Source organism: Bacillus rossius, chromosome 1 (assembly GCF_032445375.1).
Source record: "Bacillus rossius redtenbacheri isolate Brsri chromosome 1, Brsri_v3, whole genome shotgun sequence".
In the NCBI taxonomy this organism is placed as follows: Eukaryota; Metazoa; Arthropoda; class Insecta; order Phasmatodea; family Bacillidae; genus Bacillus; species Bacillus rossius.
In genome coordinates, this window is record NC_086330.1 from 177,500,981 (window position 1) to 177,520,040 (window position 19,060).

At 37.7% G+C, this 19,060-nt stretch overlaps 1 protein-coding gene across 1 annotated transcript in view; it reads left to right on the forward strand.

Moving 5' to 3' along the window:
* The window catches only part of LOC134527121 (uncharacterized), a 130,287-nt gene that overhangs the window by 74,723 nt on the left and 36,504 nt on the right, over positions 1-19,060 (forward strand). Inside the window, exon 7 of the mRNA XM_063359491.1 lies at positions 5,483-5,663. Coding sequence (XP_063215561.1) covers positions 5,483-5,663 — 181 coding nt within the window. The remainder of the gene's footprint in view (positions 1-5,482; positions 5,664-19,060) is intronic.

Consider the following 19,060-nt stretch of genomic DNA (forward strand, 5'->3'; position numbering starts at 1 on the left):
TGCAGGTACAGGTAATACCGTAACATTAGAGAAAATCTGATAGGAACTTGATTTATTTTTTCTGAGAAATAATTTATTACTCCCCGAAATAAAACTAACAGACTTGTGGGAAATTTATGGTCTTAAATCGTAACCTGTCTTATATTGGTGTACACTACGGACGTGATATTAAAAAATTTAATAATGTTAATCAATTGCGCATACTTCGGAGTAAGCTGGTGCACTGGATGGGTTGTATCAGTAAGATTCCGGATACTTGGTAAACGATTCTTCGTCCAAGTTACTCACTCCTTCGTTGCTGATTACTAACATGAATTTTTAAAACATGAAAAAAATAATATATACTAGCCGGGGTCTTGATTTAAAATATTTTGCCGCTTATAATTATCGGAGTATCGACTTTCACAGTACGGTACGTAGGGTTCGACTCCTCTCGTATATGTGCTACAAATTTTTTTTTGTTGGTAGCGAGTTATACATGTGTAAGCTAATTTTCTGCTCTGGTTCAGTGATGTATACTTTGAAGTGGTTCCAGCAAGTAATTTACGTATGCTGGATTACGATTTCACTGGAGTTTTACGTGAAATGGGTTGGAAGGCTAGCGACGTGATGTATGCATGTCTCGAGCAAACATATGACTGTCGCAGCATTCTGCTAGCTTGCAACTCCCGCGCGAGGGGTCAATGTACATTTGTGGGCGACGGTATGCGTGTCTCGATCGTGTAGTCTCTGTCTCTATCCTTGAGAATTTTTATTTTGCGGTTGACGTGCTTGAATTTAAATTCTTTGCCTGGTCGTACATGAATAAGTTTAAATTCGTATACATTGTAAGATATTTTTCTACATGAGGTAAGAAAAATACATAGATGCTACATTGACTGAGATAGGTATCGAACACATGGTTCTTACCCTATGAGTGACTAGCACTTGTTTGACCTATCTCCACTAACCCTCGTTTACTTTGTGATATAGATGGGACATGGTTGTTTTCAGACAGATGATGGTTAAAATGTCTTGGACAAAGTGTCCTTTGTAGAAATTACTATGTGTGGTAATTATTTTAGACGAAGAGATAATTTAGTAAAACACGAAAAAATAGCGTGAAGGTTTTTTTATGTGTAAACAAATTATTGATAGGATGGATTTGTATGTAGAACTGTTAGTATACTACATCTCTTGAAGAACACTGCATGGTATATATAATGAAAGACTCTTGGGCTCAAGAAACTACACTATAGGTGGAAAGGATGATGCGGTTCCTATGATTATATGAAAGGAACTTTGATGATTTTTTTCTTCTATATACTAAGATGATTTAATTGAGTTTGTGATGATGGGTTGACAGATTAAATAATAAAACTGGACACTTAGGCTTTTAAAGAAAATGAGAATGGAGCTCACAAGATCATAGATTGTGGTTAATCACTGACAACTGAAATGTGGAAACGATATCATAAAATGAGTGATATTGATGCAGCTCATGATAATATTGTTGACAGCTATGATGATGATTTACATCTGTGATAGTGACATGGACGCGGAGATTTTAAGACAAATAATATTATTAATATAGAAAAGATGGAAGCTGTAGCACGCCGATCGTGACGAGAAACAAATATTGAATGATGTTGATGGTATCGGGAAGACTGAAACTAATGAAGGTATCAACACCGTGAAAAGTGAGAATACATTCAAGCCTATATTTAGCAGATCCTCCATACTTTGTATAAATTGTGGACTCCTGAAAAGGAAGCATACAGGCGCTGAAGACCCTTCGACATCAACGATATCGAGTTCTTGCAGTAATCTGGGTGAAGACGATTCCTTCTACGGTGATTGCTACAGTGACTCTGAGGCTGTTTACAAAGACATAGACTGTGATGCAGAACCTAAAGCTGACAAGATCGAAGAATGTGTTGGTGTCCTGAGACCGAAGCAATGGAAACGTCGTGTTATAATAAATCTGATCAAGCTTGTGATGATCGCTGGATAGATGATGAAAGTAACCCTGAGGTTGGTGTTAAAACGGAAGACACCAGAGATCATAATATTTATAATAAACAAGCAATGAAGATGGTGGCAGAAGAGATTGATTCCACATCATGGAAAGATCCAAACATATTGGTTGACTGGCTAAGACTGATGGTGGCATCTGTTCGTAGAGGGAACTACTCGCATATCGTGGAAGTATCGACCATACTTAAAGAACTTCGGAACGCTGGCTACATACAATAATCATTTGATTAACTGACATGTGTGTACTAATGAAAATTAAAATGAATTATTTATATTTTAAAAAAGTATGATTTATTTCTTGTATTCTGATTTCCAAATAAGCCTGTGTTTCCGCTACTGTATGTGTGATCATTCCGTTTCCTGTGTGTACATTCCGATTTCCTGTGTGTACATTCCGTTTTCCTGTGTATACATTTCGTTTTCCTGTGTGTACATTTCGTTTTCCTGTTTGTACATTTCGTTTTCCTGTTTGTACATTTCGTTTTCCTGTGTGTACTTTTCGTTTTCCTGTGTGTACATTTCGTTTTCCTGTGTGTACATTTCGTTTTCCTTTTTGTACATTTCGTTTTCCTGTTTGTACATTTCGTTTTCCTGTTTGTACATTTCGTTTTCCTGTGTGTACATTTCGTTTTCCTGTTTGTACATTTCGTTTTCCTGTGTGTACGTTCCGTTTTCCTGTGCGTACGTCACGTTTCCTGTGTGTACTGTGTGTACATTCAGTTTTCCTGTGTGTATTGTGTGTACTGTGTGTACATTTCGATTTCCTGTGTGTACTGTGTGTACATTTCGTTTTCCTGCGTGTAAATTCCGTTTTCCTGTGTGTACTGTGTGTACTGTGTGTACATTTCGTTTTCCTGCGTGTAAATTCCGTTTTCCTGTGTGTACATTCCGTTTCGGTGTGTACTGTGTGTACATTCCGTTTTCCTGTGTGTACGACCCGTTTCCTGTGTGTACTGTGTGTACATTCCGTTTTCCTGTGTGTACTGTGTTCATGGACTATATGACTGACTGTTCATGACTCGATCTCATGGTCCTGAGACACTTGGGCTATATGTATGGATGACTTTGTACATGAACATTTTAAAGGATAATCTAAATATCAAAAAACTAGACTTTCATGTAAAGCATTGCGACGCTGTATTTAATTCGTTCGTCCGGTATATTGTCTTGAGCTGATTTTCGTAGAGTGAATGATTAATAAACTCCGCGAAAGGTAATGGAAAACAGAATCTAAAATTTATTTAATATTTAGTTACAACTGTCACTGTTCAAGAATCGAACCGTGGACAGGAACTGCTCTAATCAATTTGTAAATTAATAGTTTATTTTTTCGGTGACTATTGGAATTTTTTCCCGCTTTTCTAGCTAAATAATTACATGATTTCAAGATGGCGACCGAATTTCAAGATGGCGGGGGAACCTCGGTAATAATAAATTATTACTGCACTGCAGCGGGTTAGAATGGAAAGACGAGTACACACAAGATGGTGTCCTCCATCAGACAAAAAAGAGATGGTGGCAATGACCACTAGCAGGTGGTAGGTACTCCTGGTAGCATGTACTAAACATAAACTGTCGGATCCATGATGGTCGTCAAGGTCAAAGTCAAAGATCAAGGTCAAGGACAATTTTAAAGGTTAGGGTCAAATGTCAAGGTCAAGGTTAAATTTGAAGGTCAAGGTCAAAGTTCAAGGTCAAGGTCAAAGTTCAAGGTCAAGGTCAAAGTACAAGGTCAATGACAAAGTTCAATGCCTACAGTCGAGGTTAAAGGTATGGTGAACATAAAATTATACTAACATGATGCCTGCACACTCTAGCAGACGAAAACAAGATGACGGTCTCCAGCGGACTAAGCCAAGATGGCGGACATGATGTCATACCAGTTGACGATGTATACCTTGGTATTGGTGGTGTGAGGTCGGTCCAGGTAGCTTCCGTGTAGGAAGGATCGGTTGTATGCTCTTAACGGTTTCGAACCAAGGACGGGAATCGATATAATCAATCAGAATTCTAATAAGTTATTTTTTTGACGAATATTGGGATTTTTCCCGATTTTCTAACATAAAAATTACGGATTTCCAAGATGACGACTAAATTTCAAAATGTCGACCATAATGGTAATTGCAACATTAATAGGATCCAATATGACGGACGCAACATAAAGTGTAACGATGACATAGTACTCAACCATATGGCGGGTGTAACGAAATATGCAACATTTATATAATCCAAGATGGCGGCCGTAACGATAACTGCAACAGTGGTTTTTAAATTTTTATTATTTATTCAATTAAATAATTTTTTTAATGATTTTTAAAATTTTTCCTGATTTTCTAACATAAAAATTGCGGATTTTAATGATTGCGGGCGTAACGATAATTGCAACAGTTACGACTTATTACAAGATGGCGGATCTGTCTCGAACATGTAGTGCTATTATTACTTAAAATTAAAAAAAAAAATCAAGTCCCGATATGCATAATATTTTTTTATATACCTTATTTTATTATCAGTCTGGTAAATGTCTCGATAGCCAAGCGGTTAAAGGCGTATGTTTTCCAACCTAGAGATCAGAGCTGCGCTGGTTCGAATCACAGCGCTTCCAATGTATTTTGTTTAAAAAAATAAATTTGATATGTCGATAAGGACCATACTAGCTCTGGTAGGTAATGGAACATCGACCTTATGTGTTGAGACAGAGCGACGCTGGCACTATCTAGGAACAAACAACAGAAACAAAGTCAACGGTATCCAAGATGGCGGCCTCCAGTGGAACAGAAAAAAAATCAAGAGCGACGCTGGCGCTATCTAGGAACAAACAACAGAAACAGAGTCGACGGTATCCAAGATGGTGGCCTCCAGTGGAACAGAAAAAATCAATATGACGACAGAGACGAAAATTTCATCATGAGTGGGGTGCTCGATTTAAAAATGGCGGATTTTAAAGATGGCGACCGAGACCTACTTGTCCTGTTACGCTGTGTCCCGTTACGGCGTGTCCCGTTACGCTGCATCCAAGATGGCGGATCCAAAATGGCTGCCGGGGTCAAGGTCAAAGGTCAAGGTCATCCAAGATGGCCGCCGTGACATCACAATCCAAGATGGCGGGCCGACAATCACAATCCACACAATCCACAACCTGAATCCTGTTTCCGGAGGAACATTCCTATACTACTCCTGTTAAAACCAACACTTGTAAACAGGTAAAATTAAATGGATAGTTATAGTCACCCACGTTAATTAATTATTTCCTTGCGACGCTTAAATACGAGGGCCTTTTTGTTAATATGCGGTTGCAACAAGTTGTATAAGTTCTGGGAGATATGATTTATGTCTTGACATGCCCATAATTGGGATAAATAGTTAAAATTTAGAATTAAAGCAAAAAGATGAAAGAAAAAAAACAAGAAGGCGAGGTGCTAATACAATACAGGGCAGTGAGCTGGTTTGCTCGCGACTGCGGCAGGGGTCGGCCTCGCGGAGCTCGAGCTACGTGCAGCTGGACGTGAGGCAGCTCATCGATGCGATGAGCAGCAGCTCTAGCACCAACCTAGACCCGGGGCTGTGCATGAAGCTGACCCGAACCCTCACCGACAAGCTGGTGACCCTGGATGCGCCGGCCTGCCAGGGCTGCGTCATTATCCCAGGTGAGTCTGCGACCTGGACCCCGGGGCTGCAGCTAGGTCGAGAGGTGTAATCTAGTGCGTCGGCAACTATGGACAGCTCCCTCCAAGTTCTGGAACAACTCCCTTGAGACGTCCGCACGGCACCGCTTCTACCTTGTCGAACTGCTGCAGCATTCTATAGTCTCACACTCAACACTGCGGTACAGAGATTCATACCAACCATATTATTGAAATTAAAAATATTTTGTGTATACTATCTTTAATTATAATGAGTTTAAATATTTTTTTTTAAATCTTATATATTGATATATCTAAGACAATAAAATAATGTCTATCACAGTTATGACCATTCTTCTAAAAAATAATTAAATGCTAAAATTTAATTATTATTTCATAAGAGAAATTATTTGTAGCAGTCGGTCACTATAAATAATTAGGCATTCCATTAAAGTATTTGCTATGCTTTAAAGAGCAAAACATTTTAATTTTGAAGTTATTAAAAAAATTACAAACAAAAAGTAATAACTATGATGGCATCTTTTATTAACGATTTATTATAAAAAAATAGTTTTATCAGATGATGCTCTTGAAAAAATATAACAGGAAAATGTATTCCGAAAATTCGCATTCCAAATTTTACTTTGCGAATATATAGTGTTTCTGAAACATTTGGAAAAAACTATGTTATTACACTAAACAATTGTGTCTAAAAATATTGTGCTCGATGGTAGTTATCTGGCAATAGAACACAACGAAAAAAGGACCGCGCTAATGGCAGAAAATTGTGCATTGGAAAGATAGAGGTGAAAATTCCCAATTAAATATACACTGCATACTGTATTAAAGGCGCTATAGGAACAGTTAAAAGGAGAGCAGCACATATCCCATTATTCTGATTAAGATTATGGTTTTCACCTTAGCGAATAATTTTTTTTAATGTTGGGGTGGAGGTGGAGGAGATTTAAAAGAACATGAAGTATTATTTTAGAATTTTTGAGTTAAAAGATCTCACCTAAACTAGGGTTTAGGCTGTCACATTACACTGGCCAACAAAAAAATATTTTTGTTATGTTTCCTTCACCTCATGAGTCAAATATTACTAATTTTGGGTTGAAAAAAACGAAAATGACAATGAAAAGATTTTATTAGCTCTAGTTTCTGTGGTACACCATGGGTCAAAATATATAACGTTAACAAATTGTGGCAAAACTGTAAATTTTAAACCATAAGTTTATCAACATTATAAATTAATTTGGATTTATTAAATAGTAGTTAAATATTTTTAAGAGTTGAAAATTAATGTCAGAAACTTGGCAGGTTGGATATTATTACCATCATGTGGATTTCATTTTTCTTTTGGCCTGTCTCTTGTAGGTGAGTTCTGGAGCATCCCTACACACGCACCAACAGTAATCTGCAAGCATTTATTCATTCCAACGGCCCTGATATCTTTGTTCCATAACAGAAATATCCTCATGGAATCTCTCACCGTGTTCATTACTGACCGCACCACAACTAGGAGGGAAAAAGTCTAGATGAGAGTGGAGAAAATGAATTTTGAGAGACATGTTGCATCCAAGTTCATGATATTTTTGTAGATGTATCCTCACCAACTGAACATAGTTATCTTCTCTTTTGTTCCCCAAAAACCTTTAATAACTCCCTTGAACGCATTCCAAGCTTCCTTTTCTTTCCCCTCCAAAACTCTGTCAAACGCAGGATCCTTCACAAGCTCCCGAATTTGTGGCCCAACAAAAACACCTTCGTTAACTTTTGCATCACTTAAGAAAGCAAATTTTTCCCTCAAATATCTAAAGGCCTCTCCTTTTTTGTTCATGCCTTTGACAAAATTTTTCATCAAACCGAGTTTTATATGTAGTGGTGGAAGAAATATATCTTTCGGGTCGACGAGAGGCACAACAACAACCTTTTTTTTCACTAGGGCCAAGATTTCTTGCAGGCCAGTCTGTTTGAATGTAAGGTGATTTCCTATCCCTACTGTCCCACATACATAAAAAGCAGCAGTATTTAGTATACCCCAGTTGCATTCCTAAAAGTATAGCGATGACCTTTAGATCACCACGGATTTTCCACTTGTGTTCAGCATATTTGATTGAGTGGAGGAGGGCTTTCATGTTTTCATAAGTCTCTATCATGTGAACTGCATGTCCAACACGAATAGAAGGAAGACGGTTACCGTTGTGAAGTAATACAGCTTTCAAACTAAGCTTCGACGAATCTATGAATAGCCTCCATTCAGTAGGATCATGGTTCAAATTCAAACATTTCATCAAGCCATTAATGTCGCAGCATACTACAAGGTTGTTTTTCTTTTCAAAAAAAGGAAGGAGATCCTTCGAACGCTGTCTATACTGTGATACCCTGACATCATGCTGAAGAGGATTCCACTGCTGTAGTCTTGAGCCTAGAAGTTCTGCCTTATCCTTTGACAAATCAAGGTCTCGAATGAGATCACTTAATTCCGCTTGACTCAGTCTGTGCGGTTTATCATCTGTTTCCTTAAAATCAGGGTCGTGAGATGTGCTAGGCTGGCTGAGTTCTTCTGCACTATATTCATTTTCCACTTCAAGTTCATAACTGTGGGGTGGGGTAGGTATTGGTAAACCATCTTAATGTGGAATTGGTCGAATAGCCGAAGGAATATTTGGGTATTGAACTGTTCTTTTTTTCTTTGTTGACAATCCCGACTTTATTGGTGGAGTCAAGCAGAAATAGCAGTCATTTATGTGGTTTGTAGGCTCCCACCAAACCATGGGCACAGCAAAAGGCATTGATGGTTTTTTTTTATTTTTCAGCCATTCTCTTAAAGTAACTGAACAAGAGTTACAACATATATGTGGAGCCCACGACTTATCTTGGTCACCTACCGTAACTCCAAAATAATGCTGATAAGCAATCTTAACAGCAAGAGTAAGATTGCGTTTCTGTGACGAAAATGTTACTTCACCACAAATATAACAAAAGTTATTCACTGAATTCACACAACTTCGTGGCATTTTGGTTTAGTACACTTAAATATCACTCCAAAACATTAAATTCGAATAAGAAAACAACAGAAACCACATCAAGCACTATCTGAAGAACAGAAATCACGTATATAACCTCAAAATAGCTGTACGTTTGGTTTTGTCAGTTAACAGGTGTACCAACATACAAAAACTAAATTTCTCAACAATGTGAATGTTGAGAATGTAAAAAGTGACATGTTACTGTATCTTGAAAAAAAAAAGAGCTAGTTGGTCATTTTCGAGGTGATTTTTGAACTCAGGGCGTGAAAATACTTAATAATTGGGTATTTTTAAGCCCGAAACATATTCATTGTTGGCCAGTGTTATCATTCTCAAAATGCGCTTTCTGTGTATTTTAAAGTTGCAGGTGTTGTAACTGCTCACCATGCATCACTAAAGCAACATACTGACTGCACCGAAATAAAGCAAAATATTTGATATCTAGTGAAAAGGGGGGGGGGGGGAGTTATTCACCTCTATCCCCACTCCCCTTGTGATAGCTGCTGGTTTTAATGTTTTTTTTTTTTTTTTTTACTGAAAATACATATTTATTGTTAAAACAATATTAAAAAGGTTTCTATTCAACATAGAGTGCAACAGTGTATTTTATAAAAAAAATATTCACACTATTAATTTATTATACAAGGTTACCTCGAATAAAATATTATTTTATATATAGCACTTTCTTAAATATAGTGCGTTCTTGAATTTAATAAAACCGTATCTATTAAAATCAACTTAGTTCATTCACAGATATTTAAATATGTACTGCAGCTGACTCATTAAAATAACTATGTATTTAATATATAATAATATGCTCCTGCGATAATTTCTTGAAATGCTGTGAGCTGTTTCTGGAGGAGGTTCAAGTGATAGATTTTAGATTATATATGTCAGCAATGGGTTAGTTACAGGTGTCATTGAGATTGAAACAGGCAATAGTTAGCTATTTCACATTGGTTTTCGACAATATGGCTTGGTTATTCAAGCATTTGACAGTTAAAATAAAAACTGAAAACCAGAAATGAACATTCACATTGCAGATATTTTAGCATGCATTTGGGGGCTACAAAATTTAGTGATTAAATTTTAGTAGTATGTATTGGGGGCTACTGGGACAGGGATCAGGGTGTGGTGCTTAGTGCCGGGTCAATGACTGACATCTTTGACGTCACGGCGGCCATCTTGGAATCAAAAATTCCTCAAAATTCCTCAAAAATTACTCAAAATTCCTCAAAAATTCCCGTTTCGAGGGAAAAATTCCCGTTTCGAGGGAAAATTTCCCGTTTAAGTCCAGGATAATACCTGTGGATCAAAAAGTCCTAAAAGCAGCTTAAATGTACTAAACTCAAGCCGCCGTTAAGCTGCCATAAGGTCTAGATCTTGAAAATTAGAATGCAATGGCAGCCATTTTGAATTATGACGTCACCGTTGCAATTATCGTTACGTCCGCCATCTTGAAAATCCGTAATTTTTATGTTATAAAAACGGGAAAATTTTAAAAAACATTAAAAAAATTATTTAATCGAATTGAATAATAAAAATTAAATAAAATATTACTTAAGAACCACTGTTGCACTTATCGTTACAGTCGCCATATTGGATCCTATTAATGTTGCATGTTTCGATACGTCCCACCATCTTGGTTGAGTAAGATGCCATCCTTACACTTTACGTTACGACCGCCATCTTGAAAATCCGTAATTTTAATGCTACAGAAACGAGACAAATTACAAACTTCATCAAAAAATTTACTTATTAGAAAACTGATTGATTAGTTCGATTCCTGTCCTTGGTTCGAAACCGCTAAGAGCAAAAAAAACTAATCCTTCCTTCACAGAAGCCACCTACAGACTGATCTACCGACACCAATACCAAGGTATATATAGTCAACTGGTATGATGACATTTCCGTCATATTGTCTTCATCCGCTGGAGACCACCATCTTGTCTTCGTCTGCTAGAGTGTGCGGATAGCATGTTAGTATAATTTTCTATTCACCATACCTTTGTCCTCAACTGTTGGCATTGAACTTTGACCTTGACCTTAAAATTTGATCTTGAACTTGAAATTTGACCTTGACCTTGAAATTTGACTTTTACCTTGACGACCATCATGGATCCGGCATTTTGCGTTCAGTACATGCTACCAGGAGCTACCACCTGCTAGAGGTCATTGAAACCATCTTGTTTTCGTCTGCTGGAGGACACCATCTTGTGCGTGTACTCATCTTATAGAGTGCATTACCATCAAACTTGTCTAAGTTTTACCCGCTAGAGTGCAGTAATAATTTATTATTACTGAGTATTATTACTGAGCCATCTTGAAATTTGGGCGCCATCTTGGAATCGTGTAATTATTTAGCTAGAAATTCGGGATAAAATCCAAAATTCATCAAAAAATTTACTCATTAAAGTAATGAATAATTAGATCGACTAAGGTCCTTGGAACGGTCCTGGATGATGCAAAAAATTAAATAGAACAACAATTTAACATAATAGTGACAGGTTCGAGAAATAAAACACCACAAGTTCTTTCACAAACATAATATTTATTAAATAATTTATATTTCACTACACGAACACTTGCGAAAGCCAGCAATATTATAAAATTTAGGTCCGCATAGGCGTGAAATGACTAATTCTTAGCTACACACGGTTTATACTAGACAGAGACCAACCAGATCCTTTACAGACATAGTCCTCCTCTTCTTAACAGAGTTTCTGGATACCGTGTTTAACAGTTTGCTTCACATCGTTAGAACTGTAAATTACTGCAGCCGATGTCTTGAATGCACACTTCTTCACTTTATCATCGAACGGATATGGCTTTCCATATATACAGTCCTACCACAAGTTATACTTCAAAGGTCCGTTTGTTGCTACATCATCAGTAATCTGATTGACTATGTACTGTCTGATATCATCAAGAAAATTACAAATGTCCTTTGACTCACTACGTATTTAAAACAATAGTAGTCTTTCAACGTTCCACGAAATGCAGACTGCGCCAAGTAGAAGCCATTATCGTTTACTTCTAATGCACCGAACACAGTCTTAGGTTTATTTTCATGTTAGACGTCATAGCAATAGGTTGCTGCATATCTGTTTTTTTTTGCTTGTACGCTCTCGAGTCACCAATCTAAAGCGAGGAGTCGAACTTTCTACAGGTAGTTCAACAGGAGGCGCACGGACTTCACCTTTACAGTTTTTCGCATGTCGGCGCAAACTGTCAATTCGAGTAAACCATTTAGGACACTCATCAGATCGAAACTGCATGCGAGAAGGATTATTCTTACATTTTCTCCGCTCATGTCTTCGTGCATCATGGTAAAATGCGAACGACGTATCACAGTAGCTGCAAGGATACTGTAGTGATTAAGACGAGCCTTTCAGACCTGAGCCTGAAACTGACGTTGCAACAGTTGTACCATTTCCAGACATACTCTTATGAACATCAATGCATCGTTGTTGTATAGAAACCTTTACTTTCTGCCGCACAGCAGGACCTTTACATGTCTTCATGTGCGTTTTCATATTATCTTTTCTGGCAAACTGCTTATGGCATTTCTCACAAACAATCATCTTACGATATAAGTTCTTGGTACATTCGCTCTTCTCGTGTCGTCGAGCATTGCTGTTGTTTGAGAAAATCTTGTCGCAGTAACAGCACCGATGTTCGTTAGTTGTTGTCAAATCAGCAACCATTGAAGTCTCCATCGAGGTCGAAACGGCGTTCGTCGAAGTTTCCTGTACAGCCAGCACTACCGGCATTAAGGTCTCTTCTGCTGGTGGTACCGTGACTGTTGAAGTCTCCTCCAGAGTTGAAGTCGTCGTTGCCAATGGGATCTTCTCCACCACCGTCGTCGCTGACGTCATGGTTCCCGTAGTCGATGGTACAACCTCCATCGAGTTTGTCGTTAAAGTCGGTAAAGATGCCATCGAGTTCGCAAGAACAGGTAATTGACACGACTTATGCATCAGATGAAACAAACTAGGTGATCCTTACACCGTCGTCGACAGTAACAAACTGAGCGACCTGCTGTCTAGGACTCGCTTATATACATGCACCGGATGGAATAATACGCTAGTCAAATCAAGAACAATTTACTATAATACTAGAGTCAAAATGACATTAAAAATAGAAGTACCATCATCAAAAAGGCAAATATTTTGGAAGCACCATCAACAAAAAGGCAACGCACTTGGAAGCACAATTAAATGCCAGCACATTTGGGACGCACCATCAATAAAAAAAAGGAAGCACATTTTTCAAAACAAAAGCACATTTAACGAAAAGGAGGTACATTCTCACTTACATTCAACTCGGTAGGATGCGATCGTCAATGTTAAGTTAGGATATAATGTCTCCATCAGTCTATGAATCCATCAGTTTGTAGTTCCATAAGTCATTGGCTCCAATATTCATTGGCTCCAATAGTCATTGGTTCCATCATTCATTGACTCCAACAGTCTTTCGGCTCCAAAAGTCATTGCCTCCTACAGTATTTGGCTCAAAATGCCTTTTGTTTCAACAGCGCCAATGATATTTGGCTAGAATGCTACGAGTCTAAGAGACTATGAGGCCACAAGGCTACGAGTCTAAAAGGATATAGCTGGTTACGAGTTATACATTGCTGCGAGACTGCATTGCTTAAAGACCGCGTGGCTACGAAACTACATGTCTATGAAGCTACAAGGATCCAAGTCTTCTCGGCTCCAAATGACTGCAAGACGACATGGCTACAAGACCACTTCGATACTAAGCTTCAATTCTACGAGTCTACAAGACTCCACCAACTACCTTCGACTGCATAAAGCTCAAACTACTCCAGCAGCATTATGTTATAAGATTACATGACTACTTGTTTATGTAGCTACAAGTCTACGAGGCTACTTGGCTACATAGCTTCAATTCTACGAGGTCCCAAGACATCATTACTACGCGACTACGAGCCATGAGGTCACGAGACTACATGACTACGAATCTTCAAGTTTACGAGACTGCGAGGCTACACAGAAACGAAGCTTCTAGAACACAAGGTTACGTGACTGCGAGGATACAGGACTACAAGTATGCATGAGTACTTGACTACGAAGCTACACGTCTACAAGGCTCTAATTGTCGCATCTGTCTTCGACGGAATTTTCTCTTTTGCTCCAACTGCTCAAACAACATTATGTTATAAGATTACAATGCTACTTGTTTACATAGCTTCAAGTCTACGAGGCTCCAATGCATCATGACTGCGAGACTACGAGCCATGAGGTTACGAGACTACGCGATTGCGAGTCTTCAAGGTTATGTGATCGCTAGGCTATAGGACTATGAAGCTTCCCGATCACATGGTTACGAGTTGCATGGCTAAAAGACTGCGTGGCTACGAAACTACATGACTCTAACTGACTAAAATAGCACAATTCAGTGGTGAAAGTTAATTTATCTCATGCAAAATAACCTGTTTAAAGTAGTGTCGATTATTGTCAACAGATGACACCACATGTTGCTTACAGGTAAATATTATTTATTTCTTTTATGCGGGATGCGGGATGCTCACTAACGATCGCAATATAAGGATGGCTTCGCTAGACACCAAGGAGAAGGAAGTTCGTCTTGCATGTTTGTGCTTCACAGATGTCTCATGGTATATTATTTGACTGAGTATCTGAATAAAATTACCTGTCTTAGCCACCAAGTTCAATGCAGTTTGTCTCAAAGCATATTATTTGACTAAGTAATGGTTGTTTTGTTTTTTTGATTGCACCTAATAAAAATATATTGTGAGTGTCAATTTATTAGCAGAATTTCACTTATTAAATGTAACTCTAAATAAAATGACACGTTTCATTAAGTAAAAAATCCTTCATGCTGAGATCGATTTTTCACAAATAATCAGGAGCACTCGGAGAAAACCATAAGATGTCTAGCCAGGAATAATCAGAAGCATTTGGAGAAAACCATCAAAATATTAACAAGAATAATCGAGAGCACACGGAGAAAACCACCATAATATTGACAAGGATAATCAGAAGCACTCAGAGAAAACCACCACACGTTTTCTTTGATATCATAAAATTACAGGGAAAAAATATTTAATAAAAATAAATAATAACAAATTTTAAATGTAAAAAAAATTACAAAAATACATAAATAGATTCTGCTAGCTTTTGAAATTCTAAAGTAATTGTTGAGCAAAGATAGAGTTCTAGTACAAGCCAGAATTTTATGAATTTTTGTAAATTTTTTCATACTACAGGAACCATGATGTCAGCGACGACGGTGGTGAAGCTTCATAGGCATGTAGTTTCGTAGCCACGCTGTCTTTTAGCCATGCAGTCTCGCAGCCATGTATAACATGTAACCAGCTATATCCTTTTAGACACGTAGCCTTGTGGCCTCATAGTCTCTTAGACTCGTAGCATTCTAGCCAAATATCATTGGCGCTGTTGAAACAAAAGGAATTTGGAGCCAATGACTGTAGGAGCCAATAAATTTTGGAGCCAATGACTTTTGGAGCCAATGACTTTCGGAGCCAAAAGACTGTTGGAGCCAATGAATATTGGAGCCAATGAATATTGGAGCCAATGAATATTGCAGCCAATGAATATTGGAGCCAATGAATATTGGAGCCAATGAATATTGGAGCCAATGAATATTAGAGCCAATGACTTATGGAACTACAAACTGATGGATTCATAGACTGATGGAGATATTATATCCTAACTTAACATTGACGATCGCATCCTACCGAGTTGAAAGTAAGTGAGAATGTACCTCCTTTTTGTTAAATGTGCTTTCGTTTTGAAAAATGTGCTTCCTTTTATTACTGATGGTGCGTCCAAAATGTGCTGGCATTTAAATTTGCTTCCAAGTGCGTTGCCTTTTTGTTGATGGTGCGTCCAAAATGTGTTGCCTTTTTGATGATGGTAGGGTACTTCTATTATTAATGTTGTTTTGACTCTAGTAGTATAGTAAATTGTTCTTGATTTGACTAGCGTATTATTCCATCCGGTGCATGTATATAAGCGAGTCCTAGACAGCAGGTCGCTCAGTTTGTTACCGTCGACGACGGTGTAAGGATCACCTAGTTTGATTCATCAGATGCATAAGTTGTGTCAATTACCTGTTCTTGCGAACTCAATGGCATCTTTACCGACTTTAACGACGAACTCGATGGAGGTTGTACCATCGACTACGGGAACCATGACGTCAGCGACGACGGTGGTGGAGAAGATCCCATTGGCAACGACGACTTCAACTCTGGAGGAGACTTCAACAGTCACGGTACCACCAGCAGAAGAGACCTTAATGCCGGTAGTGCTGGCTGTACAGGAAAACTCGACGAACGCCGTTTCGACCTCGATGAAGACTTCAATGGTTGCTGGTTTGACAACAACTAACGAACATCGGTGCTGTTACTGCGTCAAGATTTTCTCAAACAACAGAAATGCTCGAAGACACGAGAAGAGCGAATGTACCAAGAACCTATATCGTAATATGATTGTTTGTGAGAAATGTCATAAGCAGTTTGCCAGAAAAGATAATATGAAAACGCACATGAAGACATGTAAAGGTCCTGCTGTGCGGCAGAAAGTAAAGGTTTCTATACAACAACGATGCATTGATGTTCATAAGAGTATGTCTGGAAATGGTACAACTGTTGCAACGTCAGTTTCAGGCTCAGGTCTGAAAGGCTCGTCTTAATCACTACAGTATCCTTGCAGCTACTGTGATACGTCGTTCGCATTTTACCATGATGCACGAAGACATGAGCGGAGAAAATGTAAGAATAATCCTTCTCGCATGCAGTTTCGATCTGATGAGTGTCCTAAATGGTTTACTCGAATTGACAGTTTGCGCCGACATGCGAAAAACTGTAAAGGTGAAGTCCGTGCGCCTCCTGTTGAACTACCTGTAGAAAGTTCGACTCCTCGCTTTAGATTGGTGACTCGAGAGCGTACAAGCAAAAAAACAGATATGCAGCAACCGATTGCTATGACATCTAACATGAATATAAACCTAAGACTGTGTTCGGTGCATTAGAAGTAAACGATAATGCCTTCTACTTGGTGCAGTCTGTATTTCGTGGAACGTTGAAGGACTACTATTGTCTAAATACGTTTAGTGAGTCAAAGGACATTTGTAATTTTCTTGATGATATCAGACAGTACATAGTCAATCAGATTACTGATGATGTAGCAACAAACGGACCTTTGAAGTATAACTTGTGGTAGGACTGTATATATGGAAAGCCATATCCGTTCGATGATAAAGTGAAGAAGTGTGCATTCAAGACATCGGCTGCAGTAATTTACAGTTCTAATGATGTGAAGCAAACTGTTAAACACGGTATCCAGAAACTCTTTTAAGAAGAGGAGGACTATGTCTGTAAAGGATCTGGTTGGTCTCTGTCTAGTACAAACCATGTGTAGCTAGGTATTAGTCATTTCATGCCTATGCGGACCTAAATGTTTATAATATTGCTGGCTTTCGAAAATATTCATGTAGTAAAATATATATTATGTAATAAATATTATGTTTGTGAAAGAACTTGTGGTGTTTTAATTCTGGAACCTGTCACTATTATGTTAAATTGTTGTTCTATTTAATTTTTTTGCATCATCCAGGACCGTACCAAGGACCTTAGCCGATCTAATTATTCATTACTTTAATGAGTAAATTTTTTGATGAATTTTGGATTTTATCCCGAATTTCTAGCTAAATAATTACACGATTCCAAGATGGCGCCCAAATTTCAAGATGGCTCAGTAATAATACTCAGTAATAATAAATGATTACTGCACTCTAGCGGGTAAAACTTAGACCAGTTTGATGGTAATGCACTCTATAAGATGAGTACATGCACAAGATGGTGTCCTCCAGCAGACGAAAACAAGATGGTTTCAATGACCTCTAGCAGGTGGTATCTCCTGGTAGCATGTACTGAACGCAAAATGCCAGATCCATGATGGTCGTCAAGGTAAAAGTCAAATTTCCAGGTCAAGGTCAAATTTCAAGGTCAAGGTCAAATTTCAAAGTAAAGGTTAAATTTCAAGGTCAAGATCAAATTTCAAGGTCAAGGTCAAAGTTCAATGCCAACAGTTGAGGACAAAGGTATGGTGAATAGAAAATTATACTAACATGCTATCCGCACACTCTAGCAGACGAAGACAAGATGGTGGTCTCCAGCGGATGAAGACAAGATGGCGGAAATGTCATCATACCAGTTGACTATATATACCTTGGTATTGGTGTCGGTAGATCAGTCTGTAGGTGGCTTCTGTGATGGAATGATTTGTTCTTTTTTTTCTCTTAGCGGTTTCGAACGAAGGACAGGAATCGAACTAATCAATCAGTTTTCTAATAAGTAAATTTTTTGATGAAGTTTGTAATTTGTCTCGTTTCTGTAGCATTAAAATTACGGATTTTCAAGATGGCGGTCGTAACGTAAAGTGTAAGGATGGCATCTTACTCAACCAAGATGGTGGGACGTATCGAAACATGCATCATTAATAGGATCCAATATGGCGACTGTAACGATAAGTGCAACAGTGGTTTTTAAGTAATATTTTATTTAATTTATATTATTCAATTCGATTAAATAATTGTTTTAATGTTTTTTTTTAATTTTCCCGTTTTTATAACATAAAAATTACGGACTTTCAAGATGGCGGACGTAACGATAATTGCAACGGTAACGTCATAATTCAAAATGGCTGCCATTGAATCCTAATTTTCAAGATCTAGACCTGATAGCAGCTTAATGGCTGCTTGAGATAAGGACATTTAAGCCGCTTTTAAGACTTTTTGATCCACAGGTATTTTCCTGGACTTAAACGGAAAATTTTCCCTCGAAACGGGATTTTTTGAGTCATTTTGAGTCATTTTTGAGGAATTTTGAGGAATTTTTGAGTCCAAGATGGCCGCCGTGGCGTCAAAGAGGTCGGTTATTGACCCGGCATCAAGCATCACACCCTGAACCCTGTTCCAGTAGCCCCAAAACGTACTACTAATTTTATTTATCTTGTTGTAAATAATTTTTGTAAATTTATACTTGTGTTATATTTATTTTAAAATGGTAAGTTATTTGAAGATTATTATTTTAAAGTTTGTATTTGAGTTTCTTATACTTAATATTTTATTTTATTAAAGCTAAGAGTGTACTCACCACAAAAAAATTGGAATCAGTTATTCAAAAGATAAATCTTAAATACCAAAGAAAAATTCTGCGATACCAAATAACTAACTCCACTTTCTGCACAATCCAAGTATGTTAATTGCATCAATCACATAATGTATATAGCATAATATCAGTCTAAAAAATATAAAAATAAAAACAAATTAAAATTTTGTCCGCATAAAATAATATTGCTATTTGTACAAAATATA